This window comes from Struthio camelus, chromosome 1 (assembly GCF_040807025.1).
Source record: "Struthio camelus isolate bStrCam1 chromosome 1, bStrCam1.hap1, whole genome shotgun sequence".
NCBI classification, from domain to species: domain Eukaryota; kingdom Metazoa; phylum Chordata; class Aves; order Struthioniformes; family Struthionidae; genus Struthio; species Struthio camelus.
In genome coordinates, this window is record NC_090942.1 from 76,930,880 (window position 1) to 76,951,667 (window position 20,788).

At 40.7% G+C, this 20,788-nt stretch overlaps 1 protein-coding gene across 6 annotated transcripts in view; it reads right to left on the reverse strand.

The window, feature by feature from the left end:
* Positions 1 to 20,788, reverse strand: part of ITPR2 (inositol 1,4,5-trisphosphate receptor type 2) — a 265,055-nt gene that overhangs the window by 167,542 nt on the left and 76,725 nt on the right. For all 6 annotated transcript variants that reach the window (XM_068950023.1, XM_068950014.1, XM_068950029.1 and 3 more), the window contains 11 exons: positions 18,490 to 18,644; positions 17,051 to 17,150; positions 16,749 to 16,909; positions 14,321 to 14,462; positions 13,384 to 13,542; positions 12,217 to 12,389; positions 9,520 to 9,639; positions 9,236 to 9,421; positions 8,361 to 8,612; positions 7,166 to 7,310; positions 6,174 to 6,324 (listed from right to left, as the gene is read on the reverse strand). In XM_068950023.1, the coding sequence (XP_068806124.1) occupies positions 6,174 to 6,324; positions 7,166 to 7,310; positions 8,361 to 8,612; positions 9,236 to 9,421; positions 9,520 to 9,639; positions 12,217 to 12,389; positions 13,384 to 13,542; positions 14,321 to 14,462; positions 16,749 to 16,909; positions 17,051 to 17,150; positions 18,490 to 18,644 (1,744 nt within the window). The remainder of the gene's footprint in view (positions 1 to 6,173; positions 6,325 to 7,165; positions 7,311 to 8,360; positions 8,613 to 9,235; positions 9,422 to 9,519; positions 9,640 to 12,216; positions 12,390 to 13,383; positions 13,543 to 14,320; positions 14,463 to 16,748; positions 16,910 to 17,050; positions 17,151 to 18,489; positions 18,645 to 20,788) is intronic.

Consider the following 20,788-nt stretch of genomic DNA (forward strand, 5'->3'; position numbering starts at 1 on the left):
ACAAGAAGCTTTTCCAAAAATACACATCTTTCCTTTTTTCCAGTATCCTACCGCACGAGTGTTGCCATCCAATTTTTTCTGATCTGTCCTCATCAAATAAGGTCACATCTGAAAACTATATGCATACTGATTTAATTCTGGTTAAAGTAACTGATGGTGGCATTAATACCAAGGTTTTTAAAGGATGTAAGGTATAATACCAACAATAACGTAAGGATCTTCTCAGAATCTTTGCAGAACCAATACAGAGAAACTTGCATACAATATCAAGGACTCAGCCATCAGAGTGACTCAAAATTTAAGTGGAGGATGGAAAAGGACATCTTGGGGTGAAAGGTCAGTTAAGTCTTCATGCAGCGTCTACTGAGTTTAGAAATACAGCCCGTTTTAAAGGTAGATTTGCTTCAACAGCTCAACACTTGTACTATATATGCCCTTACTTAGCATGTACTTTTACTGAAATAAGCGGATCTGTTTAAGGAATGAATCAGTATTGATCAGGGAAGAAGATTTCAGATTGCTGGTTGTAAACATCATTGTTTCAATTTTCAGATGTACACCTCAAGCAAGCTTCCCAGAGCTAAGACCGCCTCATTCTTCCCCCTACTCTCAATTGTTTTAGCCATTCTCAAAATCCTGACACAGAGCAATGGCCAAACTAGGAGAGAAATAAGTTCACTAGTCCCATACAACACCACATTACAGGCATCGGATGGCAGAAGCTTTTGTTGCTACTGCCCTGGAACAAACTGAGATAATACCTCAATGGGTAACAGTAGAGCCATTAAGTATACCCTATTTGTCCCAAACTCCTGGGGCACTGAATTTCCCTTAGAAACCCATACGTTTTAATAAAACTAAAATCTAAGAGCTATGATGTAAAATTAAACACATCCTACTTAGAATTTTTAATTTCTATAGAGTTGCGACCTTAGATCTGCTTAAGAGCTGCAGATTAGGAGTTACATGATTTTTCCGTTTGGTCATACCTCTTCTTAAATCACTTGTCCTAAAACCTGCAAATAATTACACTTTTGAATTGTCAAAATACTGCTGTTAAGTATTTATTTAATACTAAGTGATGTAAGTTTCCACTAAGACAGCAATTACAATTAAAATATACAGAAATCCAAGCTGGTACTGTGTAGCAGTTTCCTACATTAGAGCCACAGGATCAGATCCCGGATGTTTGAATAAATTTAAACACATTTATTTGTACCATTAAACCATCAGTCCCAGGTGTCATGGCTGGCTTTCTAGTGTTTGTCAAAACTGGGTTTTTGAGATACACTCCAAAGCTCAAAGATTAAAGTTTGTGAATACTGACTGGACGGATTAAACAAAACTTCTGATAATCTCCAAAACTAATGATTTACTTCCACACATATATCGCATACACGCAAAATAAAAACATATACAATCTAACAATTACGTAAGAAATTTTATTTACCTAAGTTGTTGGGGAAAGGGCTTTGGGGGGGGGGGGTATTAACAACAAGGTGTGACTGAATTTTCTAACTCAGAGAAGCTAAGAGGGAAGCTGTGTAAACCTGCACACCCTTAGAGCAATAGTGTGTTGGAGGGACACCCACCTGCAATACACTGTTCAAAAGGTAATACCAACAGGAATGCCACAAGTATTGGACCCACCAGAGAGGCTGCTGTGGAGTAAGAGCCTTGCCATGTTCTAGAGAGAGATGAGAGAGCAGAATCTGACCTCCCCAAAAGGCAGGGAGAAGTCACCCTTGCCCCTAATCCACTGGAGGGAGGGGTCCCACCATCCTGAACAACAGCAGGGAACAATAATCTCTCTGCATTCTACGGAATTTATGAACAAGCAAACACTTCCTGAAAAATCAATAGAGTATCTTGATTTTAGAAAATGCCAACACACCTTTCAATAATCACAAAACGCAGGTTGAGCTGCTTTCTATTGTAGCTCTTTTCACTTAATGAGCTAAGAAATGAGTATTGGACATTGAAAGAGACAATAAAAACCCAAGGCATAACTGATAAAACAATTAAGACGTATTTTCAACTACTCAGTTTTATTATAGACCGGTTATCTGTGTAAAAGGGGAAGGGGAACCTTTGAAGAAAGGATCATCTTCTAAGTGCTATAAGACTGAAAAACACAACGTAAACCTGCAGCTTAAGCCTGGTGAATGATCCTTGCTCTCAGAGTGAGATGGGATCTAGATTAGATTCCTGAAACCAAGTTCTCTGCTGGCCTACTCACTCCTCAAGATTCATAGTGCGAAATGGACCTAGGTGACATCAGTGCATTGAGATCCACCTTGTTTGTGTAGAACTGCCTGCACAAGATGCAAAGCAGTGCAGAATCAGACCCATGGCCTTTTCCTTTGCCCGAGAAGGTAAAAAGGTACAAGAGTACCATTAAACAACACACTCATGTCACACACAAGTCTCTTCCAGCCACCCTAATACAGCAGGTCTCCCTATCGTGAAACACAGATTCAAGCCCAGCCTCAAGCCAAGCCCCACTTACCCTCAGTGTATTTACAGCCAAGCACATGCTGAGGCATATAAGTCCAAGGGCCCCCCAGAGACTGGAGGCTCAAGCAAAAGTTCATGCATCCTGAAAAGACCCAACATAGAAGCAGCCAACCACACTACCACACAAGTCAGCAAATCACCTGAGCTCAGCTCTTCCTAGTCTAGTGGGTGACACAATGTGCTGACACAATGCACCTGAGCTACAGCCAACTGATAGCTAGCAATCCAGAGGGCACACAAGCAGGTCAAGGGCTCTGTGTGCTCAGGGCTTCTTTCAAACCTTTTCTTTACCTAGTGGCAAAGACGTATTCAAGATGTGGATGGAAGACAACCACAGGGTAGGTTTTAAAGGCCTGCTACTCAGTAGTATCCCAATGGCTGTCCTCAAATGGACAAAATTTTTTCAGTTCCCATAGGGTTACCGAGACAAAGATTATCTCATTGCTGTACCTCTAAAGGTGGATGAAAAGCAGATCACGATGGTTAGGAATCTCAGAGTCCCTCACTGGGGGCCACGAAACCAGGTGGACAAATTTGAATGTCTTTGTGTGTACAGCGCAGTTATCCCACAGTTCCTGCGCTGCTGCAATCCACCTCAGCAGTGTCTAGGTAGAACTTCTTAAGGTTTAGCACCACAACACTCGAGACAGGTGTCCATCTTGCACAACAGTCAAGTGGCAACACCTTGATTCCAGGTTTCAGGAAACTCAAATTCATGTTCTGCTTGCAAATATAATAAAGACTGAAAATGCCCATATGTTTTAAATGTGCGGTGTGTGTGTGTGCATTTTAAAAGAGCAGGAGGGGAGGGGAAAACAAAACAAAATAAAATAAAACAAAAAAGAACGGAGGCAAATACTCAGCCAGCATGATCTCTCAGAGCCCCTGGAACTACCACAACTTATGCCAGCCAAAGTCCTGCCCCCATGAACTGACTCACTCCTCACCAGCAGTCCTCCACAAGAAATAAAGTTACATAGAAGTTATAAGTGGTTGACATTTCAGCCACAACAGCTGTCTCCACAATGTCAGCAACTGCAATAACTGGTGGTCTCTTCTTCAGCTCCCTTCTTCATTTTAATCTGCTGCCAGTTAATGCCGATTGTTTTTTGTTTTTAATGAAAAGCTCTCTCCTGTTTTGCATGACTAGTACGTTGATACGCTCTTCATAGATGAAATTCTGTGAGCGGGTGCTCAAGAATACTGAACAGGTGGTAAAAAATTGCTTCTGAAATATGCCCCCCTTGCAATACATGCATCTTCATAGCCTAATGCTGTCCAAAGGAAGGTAAATATGTACCTCCAGGGAAAGAAGCAGGAATGGTGAGCTGTCTGGGTACAGTAGTCAGACACTGAGGATCATTTGGTGCATCAACTGCAAAGTGAACGGATACTTTGTGTTTTAGAACTTGTCAATCAGAAGAGAGGCAGAGAGAAGCTGGGGACAACATAGGCCAAAGGATGGGCACCCTTTTCCTCCATCAAAGACAGTAGAAGCCTCTCCAGCAAGTCATACTACTATTTCAACTTAACAATATCAGTCTCTCCGCAGCAAAACTTCAATGCAGATTTTTGCGCCTGGCCAGCACAGCCAATAACTCTCCCTTAAGAGGGCAGGAAAGACTGACAATAGCCTGAGCTAGCAAACAGCCCTCTCTAAAGCAAGGGGCTTCCTAGCCATATAGCTAGCAGGAAAAGGGAAAAAACAGGTCATGTCCAAAAGAACACCAGTGAATTGTCACATCCCAACCTGAACTGGGATCCCATCTGGACAGGCCCAGGGAACTGCTGTCCACTCCTTGCTGAACAGGCCACATTTCAACTGAAGTGTTTACTGGATGAACATCTATGCACCCAGGTACAGCCAAGAAAAATATTTTAGGGATCTGTATAAAGGCTGAGGCTAATCAAAGAAACAAAAACACCAACAACTTTGTTTAGTGCCTTTTTTGCTAAAAGTAAGACAAAAGGAGAAGAAAAGCATGTGACAAAAGTTTCCAATGAGGCTCCAGTTAAAGGCTTGAGTTCTACTAATGAGGCTACTGAGTTTCCATTTCCATGTGGTAACATTTTCCCTATTCCTTTACACTCACTTATTTCAGAGTAAATTTATTGATTTGCATGGATTTGCTCTGGAAATTAATATAACTGTAAGCAGATCTGTTTATGTTCAATGGGTGCTCTCTCCTCCCCTATGTAGTCTGAAAGAAAACTCTTCAACAGGAATAAAAGAGAATCAAGGATGAAATACAATTAGAGGTGATGATGGTGAGTAAAAACATTGAATGAGATGGTGAACCAGGCTTAAAGACTTGAATAGCGAGAGAACTAAACTGAAAGAAATATATCTTCATGCTGCAATTTTGCTAAGACTGTATCTGGAGCCAAACTGTGTCCAGAACCATTTTAGAGGAGAGTCTGCAACACAGTATTTCAGGGGAAAAAAAGGAAAACAAAATTCAGGGTATCTGAACATACATTCATTCTCTAGTGCTGTGAAGGGACTGCAAACAGCTACAGCATCCCTTAGTGTGCACAGCACTGCAGGAGAGACTTTTGGAGGATCTCAGTAAATCACAGTGGTAGTGATAGAGGAAAGATTAAGTGAATCAAGCATAAGACATCTCAGCTCAGAGATGACAGAGCAGACAATGACAATCAACACTTCTCCAGAGAGCGTGAACATCAAATAGGAAGACAAGTTGTGAAGGACAGCACATTCATTCAGGATATACAGGAGTCTTGTTGGTGCTGTAGAAGTAACTGAGCAAAAGGATGATCAGGAAAACTCAAGGTTGTGAAATGAAAACGAAATTTTCAAATAAATGCAAAAGAAATGCGAAAGCATCTTCATTTCAAACCAGACAGCTCTTCCCTCATCCTTTTTGGTGCTGTGGACCAGCTGGCAGTGCAGCGACACTTCTACCGGCCATATACTGAAGCAGAATCTGCCATCAGCCAGTCACCTGGCCTCTCAGCTCACATGATGGTCACACCTCCCTTCCACATGCACAGGTAAACTAAGCTGTTGAGCTTCAGCACCCTCCTGGCATGCTCACTCTTCAACCCAGTTTTAAGCCATGGTAGAAAAGGCAGTGGGACAAACTGCTGTCCAGAGGGCCTGAACGCAGCCTAGTGTTGTCAGTTAGGCAATCTGGTCTAGGCAAAATGAGGATATTCTAGACTGACAAATAGACGGACAGGATGGCCTAATCTGGACTTCCACCTGGTGCTTCTGCGGTTATGTGACTAGAAGCATCTTAGCACTTCACTTAGAGAGAGAATAAGATGACTGACAAACACTTGTGCCACATGGTCCATTACAATTGCTGTGCCTAGGCAAATGCTATTGCTACACTTGCCTAGGATGTTCAACGCCAGAGACGTTGAAGCCTGGCTCCAGATTCAAAAGTTGAATTTCAAACAAGTAAAGGAGCAGCAGTAGCAACACAGTAACCACAGGTCATGAAGTCAGAAGCTCTGTTCAAAACGGTTTCTTTCTAGCAGACCATCTTTATGTATCCTGCAGGACATTCCTGTAGGTGGGTTTATGTATGCATAAAGAACCCCAAAAGATCAATGACACACTCCACAAATTACTTCCAACCACATAATGTACTACATAATGTAATAAACTTCTTTGCTGCTTTTCTCACCTCCATCCTGAAACTTGCTCAGCCTTTCGAAGTATGACGACATAGGAACTTGAACAATATCTAGAATTGCCAGCAGTGTCCGGGTCAGTCTGAGAAGCTCACTAAAACTGTAAAAGCCAAAATATATGAGGTTTCGAGCCAGATGTACCACCTATGAGAAAAAAAAAATTAAAAATGAAGGAAACATCAGCAACCTTTGTGGTATTCAGCTGTGCAGTATGGTTGCATTTCAAATGGCAGCTCTCACAGAGATTCAGATCTGGAGTGCATTCAATTTACTACATGTCCTTCCACTGATTTCAATGGGCTTTGGACCACAGCCAGTAACATCAAATGTTTTTCACAGTCAGACAAAACAATTGCTCAGTCAAATTAAAACAGAAAGCAAAAACAACATGAGGTTTAGGCAGGGCTGAAAGGATACAATTGCATCGGGGAAAATAAATAAGATGGAGAAGAAAGACTCCAGGAAATTGTTCAAACAGTCAGCAGCTGTAAAGAAGACGGCAGTTAAAAGAACAGTAAGGGGTCAGGTAAGTTTGAATGGAGGTGATTCCAGATGACCAGAGGCAGAAGTGACAAAGATCGCGAGGTAGGTTGGAGAAAGAAACTATAGAAGTTGTAAGGAGTTCCCTTTTATTCTATTTTACTTGAAGCTGGAAGATTTAGGCCTCTCTAAAGTTTCTGTCAGGAATTTCAAACAATAGTTAAAAGATAGGACTAAGTAATACAGAATAATTCCTTTAGTGTCATATTTTATATGGAGAATAGTACTTTCTTATATTGAAAAAAACCCCACATATTAATTCATTAATGAAAAGAAAAAGAGCACACAACCATTTACCCATACACATATCCCTTCTCCTGCCACTGAAATGCAACCATCTCAGGAAGAGGAACGAACAATAGAGTTGTTTGGCAGCAGACAGCAACATTATTTTCTGCAATAACAGAAGGCACCGTAAGATAGGACACAGACAGCTAAAGATTACCTCAAATGTAAGCTTATTTTTCTCCTTGTCTCCAAAAGGAAAGGGCTGATTTACAACTTCTTTCAAATACTCTTCCACAAATTCCATAGTCAGTGCAAATTTCCTCTTCATTTCATTCCTTGAAGAATCTGTGAAAGAATCATACCTACAAAGCAAGGCACAGAAGGAAGCAAAGTTAAACACCTTCAGGATGAGCTGTCACAGAAAGAATCACCAAATCCATCAGGATGCTTTAAAATTACTGTCAGTTCTCTGAAAGGAGAAGGGGTAGAGGGCAGCTAATTCTGAAAAGATATGCAAAGATGGCAGAGAAAGGATGCACAAACCTTCCTTTCGATAGTACTGGGAAGGGTTGCAGTGAGTGGTAATAACAGAGAGAGGAAAATACCATGGTCCTGGCAGAGAGCACACTTGATTCTTGCTGTGGCAATTTAATAGGTCACCAGTTTCAGTCATCCTCTCTGCCCATCAGCCGGAGATTACTATCTCCGCAGGAAAGCCAGCACATCAGGAAAGCAGCTTGGGACAATCAACTCCCTCTCTTTGCACCACCAACTAGGACCGATTTGTCATATTAATGACAACAATCCCTCACTCCGATAACAGGAGTAATATTGCCTGCTGCACTGCTATACTTCTTTGTCTCTCCAACCAGATACTTCATGCCTGGGTCTAGCCCAGTGGCGCTGCTCCATCAAATCAATTAAGTCACGGAGAGTTTCCACTGAAGTCATTGGGCTTCTCTTCCATACTTAAATTTAACACATGCTTAAGTACTTTGCTGGATGGAAGCCAAAGACTCTGTGAACTGTTTCTGGGGCAATAGCTGCACCTAACCGTAAATTCTCGTTTGCCAACCGCGGCTTTCAATTGAGCTTGAAGTGTAAAACTAAATTCCAACCTAGCAAACATGTAACGTTAAACACAATTTGATCATTTCAGGCTCAACTGTTCTTGGTAAAGGCCATTCCATTTTCTCCCTTGCTTGTGTCCTATAACAATCCAGTGAGAAATAAAACTAAAGTATTCCCTTCTGAAGCTACCCATGGAAGTTTCCAAAATCAACAGCCTGTGCTTTGCAACAAAATGCCTTCTCACAAATGTGTTTGTTGGCATTAGACATGTACAACCATTTTATCCTGAGACTGATCCCTTTAAAAAGCTTTGGTACTTCGTTTTGCACCACTCAACTCACTCATGGATTGTGATCTTAGTAGGAATTTCAGTCCACAGTCTTGCATATCTGACAGGTACCACAGATTCCTGAGGATCTCTGTCTACATGCATGTGTAGCATCAGACGGCAAAAAGAAGCCCGGAGGTCGTAAGGGAGGCTTTCGTCAGACATACATCGTAGGATCAAGTCTACTGACAGCTGTGCAGAAATCTGGTTGATGGCTAGATATTGGCGGTCCAGGCACATTCTTGCAAAGAGGTTCAGTTGATACCTTAAAGAAAAATAACAACATATTTCCTACTGAGTGTTTTGAATGCCACTAAACCACATTCCTCAGAATCTCACTTTTCAAGCCTGATCTCAGTCTTTCCCATGTAGATATTGAAAAATGACAAGAGCAACTTTGCTACCAAAGGGACTAACTTCCCAGTGAAAACGTCAATGTTAGGCTCCCGTTCCCATCATGACTGGGCTCCCTCTAAAGTTCAAGGGAAGCACCACACACAATGCAGGGGAAGGCTGAGGCATTTGAACTATTTGTTTCCAACCAATTTAAAATTCAGTTCCATGATCCCTTCTCCCCTCTAAAACCTAGGATGCTCAACACACTCCTTCTGTAGAGCATGCCTTGCTTCCAAGAGTAGCTTGACCTGAAAATACCGCTCCATGCATAAAACGTAAGAGGCAAAATCATAGCAGAGATGCAAAGAGGTGTCACAAGCAAGGAAGGCTCAAGACTTTGCCTGGAATAGATAGCAGAGATTGCCATCCTTCCTACAGGAAGGATTGAAACAAACTTTTCAGCCCAGTTTCTGGCATGACCTGGTTTCTTTTTATGATAATGGCAAATAAATAAGAGTTTACATTTTCCTCCATTTGAAAAAGCAGTTTTACCTGTAGTAGGTAAGAACTTCTATATCCGCTTTTGTGCCTTCCTTCGCCTCCTGAGCCAGATGTCTGATGGCTTTGCCATGAGGTTCCTTGTTGCTGTCAATCCAGTACAGCCACACTTCCTCGTCATCAATGTCATCTGAGATGACTGGGCATTCCAAAGGATTGTCCATCTGTGCAGAGACCAACCTGTAAGCACAAAGCATTCACAATGGAGCCACTCACACACTGCTACAAATGTAATAGAGCAAGTAACAAAAAGGTATGTTCCAATTATGGATACTCACTTGGTCTGAATGAGAATGTCAGCATTTCCTGGGCTCAGCATAAACTTGCAGATGAGTTCCTGAGTTACAGGTATTGCTGTGGTGTTAGATACACACAGGTCTGATAGATAATCCAAGAATCTGCACAGGCAAAAAAAAATCCAGATGCAACAGAACACATAACATAAAACACTATACAGAAACATTGCAGTGGAAATATCTCTGTCTCTCAAGTTTTGCAAGTATCAAGGGAGCACATACTGTAAGATTTATCAATATGCAGCCTTTGCTCATTTGTATTATTGCAATCCCCAAAAGGTAAAGATGAGTAACAGCTTTGAGAGCAACCCTGAGTGGTGCTGAACAATCACTCAAAGAGAGGAAAGAAAAATAACTTGAGTCTGATACTTTTTAGCAAATCAGAGGCCAGAGAGTTGTGGCAGAATTTAAGAACAGCCTGAGGTCATCTCAAACTCAGCTGGCAGGGGAGCTCCACTGAAGGCCCTCATCCTTGTCAGAAACCAAAAAGATGAGCACAGATTTTTACTCATCTCCAGGTAACACATCTCCATAACCCAAGCACCAAGCAGATGTTACTTGTGCTGGAGATGTCCATGCATTCTCTGAGGTGCTCCCATGCACTCCCATGGAGCAGTCCAGCTTTTGAAGCTGCCTTTTACATTTCTCAAGTGACACAGCCAAAATTTAAGATCTGGCAGGACGTGAAAGCAGGAACCTCTGTATACAAAGAAGTGATTACATGCAAAGCTGAACTAACAAATGCTTTGCCTGGAAATCCGTTTCCTATGAAGTTGTTTCTTGAATTTGGTTCTTCTGCTGTTAAACAAGGTTCAGGTTGAGGTTTTCCTCACAGCTGGGATTTTCGTAAAGTATCTGCCTCTCTCCTGGATCCCTCTTTGTGGGAGAACAGTAGCTCACACTGCAGCCTTTCTCTCACTGGAACATAAAAAGGCCTCTCCTCTCTATGCAGCCTCTTCTTTTCATGACATTTGTAGAAACTGAGTATCTTTGAGCCCACCACTCCTCTGGCAAACATACCTAAAACTGGACAAGTGGCTCAAGAGCTGGTGGTGGAGCAGATATGGATAGGTACATACACAGTCACACACACACACACACACACACAGAGCATATATTCCGTTTCCTTGGAAATCCAGCTTAAAGATTTGACCATCTACTATCAGCCATTCCAGCATCCAATGGTTTGAACTCTATAGGTCATCATCCTACCAGAGGGAGACAGATTCCTGTGTTAGCACAGATCACACTCCCTGCAGAGATCTGGGAATTGCCAAGACGGAACACAGAAAGTATTTTTAAGGAACAGTCAGGAATCAGTTTACCCAGCAGTAAAATGAAGTCTGGTTGTAACGGGCAATTAACAATGCACAGCAATATTACATCACAGGGATAATATTAAGTAAACAACATAATTATCTGGACTTCTGAGGAAATTACTTAATTTGAGCTAAAACTTAGGAAGGTTTTAAATTTTGTAGCTCATGTGTTTTAGAGCATTTTGCCACAATCCTTACTAACACAAGCAGTGCTGCAAAAGTCTACGAGACTCTGCATGTAAATAAGTGTCATAAGATCGGACCTTTACTGTCAAGATCGCACCTTCTTGACAAGGTGTATTTTATGATCATTAATTGCTCTTGCGCTTACATCTTAAGGAAGTGAATGTATCTTTTAATAGAATTTAGTTACGCAACAATACCAAGACATTCCCCACTACGAAAAAATGACATGAAATTGCTAACAAAGAAAATGTCCCTTCGGCACTGAGACAGGAGCTAATCCCATCTTTTCCTCTACCAGTACTGACCAAACCCAATACCACTTAGCATGGGAGAGCAATGAGATTACAGCCTGAGGCAGAATGGCTGCAGACATGTACAGAATAATTGAAGCAGTGCAGCACCAGGGCCTTGAGCAATGTAATAAATCGCTAACAGAACACTAGTATCCACAATTACTGAGGATATTATTTGGCCTTCAGAATGTTAATTTCTTATACTTGCATTGTTTCGGTTCATTTACAATTGAAAGTCTAATGGAAAAATTAGATTTTCCACTAAAAAAAAAAAAATCCATTTACTTTATATTCTGACCAAAATAATTTTTGGTCAGCTGCATAAAGTATGAACAGAGTGAAGCTGAAGGCCAAATGTTTCATTTGGAACAAAATCTGGTCCAGAAACCCATGCTTACTGGGATCTTAACTGTCCCAGGCCCCTTGCAGATCTGACCTGGAATCAGCATCTACAGGAAAACGGACACCAGTGAAAATTCAGTAAAATTGACATCTGTGTCCTTTTCACTTCGGTTATTAGCAGGGAAACAAACATGAATGACAGTTTCACAGAGGAGCTGCAGGGTTACGAGAAATCAAAATTTCTGTTTGTTTCTCTCTGTCCTTTTTGAACTAAAAGCAAATTTTCACAGTGTCCTGTAAACTATGAACCTTGCTTTTTAGCAAGCTCTAATTCTGAAATGCAGATATGGTCATATCCCAAGTACTGCTAGTATTTCCCACTTTCTAAGCAGAACACAGATTTGTGCGCGCCAGGCCTTTAAAAAAAAGGAAAAAGGAGAAACAGACAACAAAACAATGAATAGCGGCAGATTCACAGCTGCTACAAATATAAAAGCTTATCAATACAGAGGAAGAACGTTATGTGGACCACTTCAAACCTTGGCTCTCGATTTCTCCTGAGTAAATTAACAAATGTCTCTATTTCTTTAGCCGTGATGTGTTTCTCTAGCAGTTTTCTGTTGTTGTGCAACAAAGCTGTGATGGTGTCTTCTGCCAGAATATCATAACCAATCTGGGATTGCATGACACAGAAGTTCTTTGCAATATATTCCTGAAAGAATGAAAATCACCATGATGACCTGTTAAGCAGCAATTTCTTCTTCTAGAATCAAAGTTATCCAGCTCAATTAACAATCAAAATAACTCTCACAACTCTTCTCTCTGAACTGGCCAGAACAAAAAAGTATCTGAATACCTGAATCATCTATCTCAAGAAAAAGATTCAGTATTAAGAGATGACTAACTCTTCTTATTCTTTCAAAAAGCAAAGAAATGAACCCATGAAAACACATACAAAATTTAAAAAATTGAAACCAATTTCTTTAAAGGAAAAAAAAGAGTTTTATATAACAACGTTCTTTGCTGTCTTCCCTCCTCCCCCTCTAAGACAGAAATATTTTTGCAAAGCATTAGAAAGAAATCAGAGAAGCCACACATTACATTTCATTCTTTTATCATCAGCCCCGCTAGTCCTATAAAGTTCGTGAAGTTTCTCCCTATTGCAATATGCAAAGCACTCAACATCATGTTTTGAAATATCTCTTGTTCACAAGAAGCTTCCAGCAGTGGGAAATCAGGCTACCTGGAAGAATAACCCTTGCTTTGATTCACTGCCATCGCTCCAGAAATGTTTAAGCAACAGAAATACTAAGAATTTTGCAGTGTTCTCACTTTTTAATCCAGAGTCCAAGAGTGTAATTCTAATAACATAACAGAAGGCCTATGAATGAAGCAGTGGCCCCCAATCTCAGTCTCAGACTGTGAAGATGTAAGGAGGTCTGCCAGGAAAATGCACCTACGATATTCACCACTGATCACTCAATTTTTATAAAAATGCCTACAAAACAAAAACACTGTTCCTCAGCATGAGGCAGTATTAGACACTGATTTGCTACTTAGCACTAAACTACACAGGTCCCAGGCCTTTCACCATCCCTTAACATAAGTTTATCACAGAATCCCACTTGCAAGGGCAGAGTGCAAGATCAAGCACAGTCTCTATAATTACAGAAATCAGGAGGAAAATTGTTCTGAATACCACTGACCTGGTTCTTCCTATAGTCTTGCTGTGAATGTCTGAGAACTCTGTAACATAATCTTAACATGTATTTGTATGGAGCGTATCTCTGGTCACCTAGATCTTCAAGTCTCAGCATCGATCCTTCACCTTTGTCCTTAAAAGGAGCTTTGAGGATCCCAAATACCTGTTCATAATTGAAATCACTGAGGATGAAAATAATATCAAGATTTTTGCTTAAATTATAACTGTCAATGGAAAAGTCCTCTGACAGGATCAGTGAAAGACTCCTTTTGAGTAAAGTCACCGCATTTGTTATCTACACAAGACTAAACGGAAGTTGGGACACACTGACAATCTCAGACATTACAGCTTTAGGTGTTTAGCTTCACATTTCTCCACCAACTTGATTAACATTATTTTCTCTTGACTGTTATCCCCAGCTAAAAGCACTGTGTGTTAAGTGCCTTACCTTTGGCTAAATTAAGGACAAAAAAGTAGGACAATACCAGCTGTGTCCTGTTTCATCTTTTTTTTTTTTTTATTTTAGTAAGCTATTTAAAGAGAGTGCTAATTCTGATTCAGATACAATTTGGCCCTCACACAAACAATGTCAGGGATCCACGAGAGCATCAGAATTTTCTCTATACAGGGATCACCTGCAGGACTGCAAGCTGTTATAAGCTTGTTTTAAATTTGGTCAACAATTTGCTGTGAAATGTAGTCTTACAACTCAGCAGAATTGCACAAAACTAACAGATAACAGACTTTGGCCACTCATGCTTCCATCTCATTCACAAACCTAACAGGTGAACGTTGACTGATGAGCGTCATATCTATCCAATCCAATCAGAAATAAAAGCAACATGGCATGGTCAAGTTAGGTAAAATTAACATAAAATCAAATCATTCTCTCTTACTTTGTATTTGTAAATAAAGGCAAGTATTAGGACATTAGGATATACCTGGGCCAATATATTTTGTTCCCTCATTAATTTTTGTCGTTCACGGTTTGGCTTGGTAATGACCACATCCAAAACTTCTTGCCCATTATTAGGCACATCAGCAACAAAGAAAATGAGATCTTCTAGTAACTTGGTTACAAACCTAGAACGAATAGACAATTATTATATACAGTCATTCAATATTTGCTTGGATTCATTAAGAAGAAAATCACATTTTAAAACAAGCTTTATCTAGCACAACAGAACTTCAATTGCTATGATGCTAAGTTTGACGTGTACTTAGGGATTCAAGGCCTTGGATCAGCAGAGGCTTAAATCCCTCACAGGGATGTTTACCAAAGAATTAAACAACAACCACAGGGAAAAAGGGAGAAAAATGCAGCACACTGAATTGATTGAGTATTCAGAAATCCAAAATCTATACCAGCTGGCCTCAAGGCCCAGCAACAGTAGAAACACACTCTTATGCAGCCTAACAAGGATTTTTATTGGTAAATTAGCAACATGGGCCCATGAAACAAGATGACACACTCACTAGAGGACTAACAGCTTCCTGCTGCTACACTGTTTCCTTACTGACCCAAGAAACTGTTGAAAAAGGACTTGAAAAGATCATGTTTATTTTACTCACTCTTTGCTAGAGAAAAAAAAGATTTGGTAGAAGCAAGCGCTAAAAAGGTCAGAGGGAGGGGTAATTCCTTTCCTACTGCCTTCAGAAGACACAAGAAGAAACAGTACTGCAAGTGGTCATTGCCACCTTGCTACTAACACGCCTTGCCAGTCAAGCACAGAGAGAAGTTTGGATACCCATAGATTTTAATGCATCTCCCTTTAAAGAACAAGGGGTCTTTTACAAACAAAAACCATCATGTCTCCTGCCCTTGGGAAGTGTCATCTGAATTTGGTCAGTATCTAGTCTGTAGTTACTAAACCTGCAGGCATGCTATGAGAGTTGCAAGGAAATGCTCAGTAGAGATTTTCAAAGCCACCTCAGGAAACCAGACACAAAACTTGCATTATCCACAAGGGGTGCTGTTCAGCTAAATACTCTGCTTTAGCTTTAGCTTTAAAAATCTCAGTTCACTGGTAGCTGGTGGAGAACAGCAAGGGCCACAGCACAAGGGTACTTCCCCAGCAGAAAGAGGCAGATATACTGCAGAAGTGGGGTAGAGCAACCAGGCAGGAACTGTGGGAACTTTTCTAAGCAGGAAGGTGATAAGACATAGGGAAATGACAAGAGTGACCCCTTCAAAAGAAATCACAAAACAAACAGGTAACGCCGCTATCCTGACGCCACTCTGAAACATTTTACATGTGCGTTGTACCGATCTCTCTACATCAGGACTCGACAATACTGGATTGCAGTGATACAGTGGTGCAAGGCTAGTAAAGGGATGTCACACCTTGACTACGCGGTAGCCCTCTCTGGTTCTACTTAGAAACAAAACGGCCCTTCAGCTCTCCAAGGCTGAGTACCAACTAGGTACCATCAGAGATCTGCCTGTTAGGCCAAATCCTCCACCTGACGTTGAACCGTCTGTTTTAATTACTACTGACAAAAGGCTGTGGACTCAATAGACAGCAGAAATTCAGTCTTATCATCAAAAAATTAACATTTTCAGCAAAAAGCAGAGTATGATGTATGGTAGAATGAAAGTTACAAATTAACAGTGCCAGAGATGCTGTCTAATACTCAGTTTTACCACAGACAGCTGAAAATAAATAGCAAACTACATTACCAGCAATGTGATATATTTGGCTATAGTGTACAACAAAATCCCTTAATTCGGGGCGGGTGTGAAGAACAGACATTCCAATAGCGCTACAGTTGAAGCATGGATGAATATAAAGGGTAAACATTAAATACAACAGAATGATGTAAAATAGGAAAGGGGGGCAGGGAAAAATAGAAGCAAGAAAGAAAGGGAACTACTGCGGCGTCCTCTCAGTCACTGTAAGACCTCCTACTACTGCTCTGGAAGTATGAAGGTACATTACAGTGAATTTTATGCACATCAAGAGTCCTGTATGCTGCCCACTGTATAAAAATCCTTCTTGTATATGAGAATCAAATCCAATAGACCCAGGCATTATAGCCCAAAAGCAGTATATTATAGGAAATTAAGACAAATGTTCTGCCTTTGCCCAGGGGTCTGCCCATTTATTTATGTGGCCAGTGAGCTAGGGAAGTATTGTTTACCCCCATTTTACAGAGGGGAAACACAGACAAGCCTATAGTGCAGGAAAGAAGCTCTAGAAGAGCTGGAAATGAACGGAGTCCCAGCTTAGCACCCTAAACAGTAGGACATCCTCTGCCAACTGCCTCTACATCCACATTGATGTTACTAATTTGTCTATCACTGTGATGCCCTGATACGCACAGTAATCAAACACTAGTTTAGGGGGGGAAAAAATAAAACCCACTAACCTCCTTTCATTCTGGGTTATTGTTCCATTCTCCAGCTTTTTAACAGTTGATGCTAAAACCTTGTTGGCGTCATTGGCAAAGTCCAAGTCTCTGACCTCAGACAGAGGAACTGATACAATGGCAAAAGCTTCCTTGTCCTCTTTTGTTTGGCACGTCCCAATCTGCAATAGTTTGGTATGGATAAGCAATCCTCTCAACTTTACCCTAATTATAATACAACTTCTATATGTAAGAAGTGAGATCACCAGCAGATAACTTTAGGAATGAGTGTGGGATTTCAATCCCAAGAAATCAGTCATTACCTTCAACATCACAGGCCTCTCTTCATCAGTATCTATTGGAATACTAGTACTAGTGACCCAAGTATTAGTGCATAAATGTCTCAGTCGGACATATGAATTCCTAAAGGAAAACAAAGTAAATAGGTTAGATGGAGGCAGTTCCAAGCTAAACTGGGCAAGGTGGGATGCTGCACAGTACATGACAGTGTCATGAGACTTGACAGCACAAGCCACACCAGCCACTCCTAATAAAAGGGTAAGGGGGCCCTAAAAGGTATTGCAGCACCCTTTCTCCTTGTCTTCCTCTCCTGATACTGAACAAGCAGTATCTTGGGATTATGCAGAATGCTGTTTTAAGTATTTAGATAAGCCTACAAGTAAAGTCTTCTTTAAAGAAAAAAAAAATTAAAAGGAACAGAATAGAAATATGTTTCGTTAATAAAAACAATTTTTTTTTTTTTACTATTTTCTCTGCAGAGTAATGAAGTTCTTCACTCTGGCACAAAAGCCAGTAAAACTGACCATGGTTGCACAGCTTCACCATTATGGCCTACAAACCCTTGTTCCAGTAAGCAAGTATCTAAAAGTATCAGTTCTCAACTGGAAATCAAGTGAACAAAGACCAGGCATTAGATTTTTCTAAATTCTTTCCATCTGAGAATTTGTGGTATTATCAAGAAGCAGAACTGAAAAATCAATTACAATTTTTACTCTGAATTCTGTATTTTAAACGTATTCACTGTGGCCTTCATTCACACTTGTCTTTTCATGCTGATAGGCTGTGACTATTCAAGTAAGCAAACTATCTGGCAAAACTTAACACAGCAAATACACTTCAAAGCTGCATACATCAGTATTTGCATGTACTCGATTTAAAACCCATCACATGACAACTAGACCCACATGTCTGCATGCCCGTTCAGTCACAACCAACACCACCTGACTTATCCAGCCAATCTCAGCTCAGCAACACAATTGAAATTCCAAATATTCACAATTAAAACCCAGAATAGATTCCAGAAGCCTCTTGCTGAATTAATTTGAATAATAAACGTATTCAATGGTATTGTGATCTGTCAGGGAAACAGAAGAACAATTCACTATACACGTTATTTTGTTGGGAACAATTCAGTCAGACCTATTTAGCAGTACAGTTTCTTCAAACAGTGCAGTAGGCTCAATTCTGTCCTCATTTTTAACTGTGCAAGATTCAGCCCATTATTTTTCTCTTCACAAACTCTTTAAGTGTCACTTGTTTTACCCTTATAATTATTTTACCCAGTCATCGCAGCAGGATCATGTTTTATACATCTCTTGTTTATCCATGAACACGCCTCAAATTTTAACTGATGGGTAATACTTGTTCATGTTTGGTTTTTGCTTTTATTCACCAGCATAATGCTAAGAAGAAACCTTGTCAATGCAGCACTCTCTCTTTTTTTTTTTTTTTTTTTTTTTACCTTGGAACCAGGCAATCAGCTCTCTGAAGAGTGGTGGCATCCAGTTCAAAGAGAGATGCAATGTCATTTCCATGTGGCACAGAGACCAAAGTATACATAATCTTCTCCCCTGCTTGGCGTTTCTTCTTTGAAGCAGGAAGGTCGCCGTCTCTCTGCTGATTAGGCACAAAGGTTATTTGCTTGTATCAGGGCCTATTATAAATTCTCCAGTTACCTTGCAGACAAGTAGTACATCTGAATTGTATTCTTTTTTTCTGTACATTCTAGTAAGAATGTACCATGACTGGCTTTGGAGTGTGTAACACAAAGGGTGCACTTTGCCCCAGGCACATGGGGTCCTAGACAGTCATTATAACAACAGCAGGTCACAAGCTACAGAGACACTGTGGTACTGTATACATTATTACTCGACACCTACAACTTCAAAAACCTGCTGTAGTTGCAGACCCTTCACTCCCAAAAGATGTAATTACACAGTGGTAGTTTGGAAAGGGCTAAAGATAAAAGAAAAGAATAAATGAAAACTGGATTTTTAAAAGGGGGAGGGGGGGCTGAAAAAGGAAACAATTTGTCTATTTCCACTGCTGTTTTTTCAGGCTTGCTCTTTTTTCCCCTCTTATGGTCAGAATCGCAGCAGCGCGTTTCTTCAGTTAGGAAGACCCAGCATACCTGCTCCATGGAGATTAACCTGTCATTGGAAAGGCCGGGGGGGGGGGGGGGGGAGTTTACACAAAGCACCAGCTAGTTTGTATTAGAAATATTAACACAGGCTGATAATGTATTAGATGCTGGATCCAGCATGGGTCTGCGTGTGCCCACTGAAACTGGAAACGTTCAGTCCCTTACAGAAGCCTTGCCTTCGAGGGACAGACTTACAAAGCTACCCTGGTGTCTCAGCATAGCTCTTCTGATCTTCCTCCCACCATCGGCTCAAAGTCCTGGGGAATTTTGTGATCCAGCACCACTAAGCAGCCATCTTCATCTTTAGATACCTAAGCAGACTCCAAATGGTGACTTCGCAGAGTATGACCTTGCATACCTCCACTTGAAGAAGTAATTCAGTCTATGCCTGTAGCCACGCAGCAACCAATAGAATTACTGGCATAAGTAAAAGCTACTCCTCCAGGGTGCTGAGTTACACATGTTACCACCGACTAATAAGCAGTTAAGAGACTGGCAGTCCAGGGCCCTTCACATACACAAAATATATCATGGGAGCAGAGAGAAACAGGACCAAAGAAAGCCAAAAGAGAAAATTCAAACACTGGAAACCCGAAATACTATTATAACGATTTATAGTGCACCACTAAGGAAGAGATGTACAAAGCAATATAAAGAGGCTACACTGTACTGGGTTTGCATTAGGACCTTGATTAAACCAAAACCGTAAGGGATAATCAAGGGCAAAGTTTTGATTATTCACACTGTCCATTGATTAAGCAACAAAATCAAGGATGAGAGAAACGGTGCAAGGAATGACTAGTTCTCATCTCATCTCACAGCACTTCTGAATCCTTCCAAAATATTCATTTTTTCCACCAACAAGCCTAAAAAATGCCAGGTTTCCATCCCACTACTTTTATGAAGGACAGAGACAAGAGAAAAACAAGGAAGAAATCCTCTCACACGCTTTTCTTAGGCTCATCTGGTGCTTGCAGTGTTGCCACTAGTTTCCGAGAAGAAGGCTCTCAGAGACAAAGGACAACAATCTACTCTGTCGTGCACAAGAGCAAACCCACATCAGGTAGCCCTCACATTCTTCCATACCCCACACCCAAAAAATACTGAACAAAATCACATATGCAAATTTAATCCATACGCAAGGCCTGAGAAAATAGTAAGAATTTCTGTCCCCCACTGTTTCTGTTTTCCATACACACTTTGTTTTACAATCTCAGGATGAGGCCAAAAACGGAAAGGCAGTCAACCGTAAGAGGACTCTTAAGACCTTCCTAGGTATGAGTTGAAGTAGAGTCTAACATCAAATGGAAATCTACTTCCCAAATTTCCAAGCAAAAAAGAAATAGAACTAATTTATACCTCCTACACACCCAGGAATACCTATTTAAAACTCAAGATGGCTGTAAAGGGCTGAGGAACATAAGATAATGTAGAACTGCATCCAGAATTTTGAATTTTTCCCATAACTTATGTTCAAATCTAGTTAGGTTTTCCCAGAATCTACTCACTCTGCTACAATTCCAAACTGAAATTGCTGGTATACAAGAAGACAGGACACTTTATCCTCACATATGTTTTCACTGAGGCCCCAGGAAAAACAAAGATCAAAATACGAAAC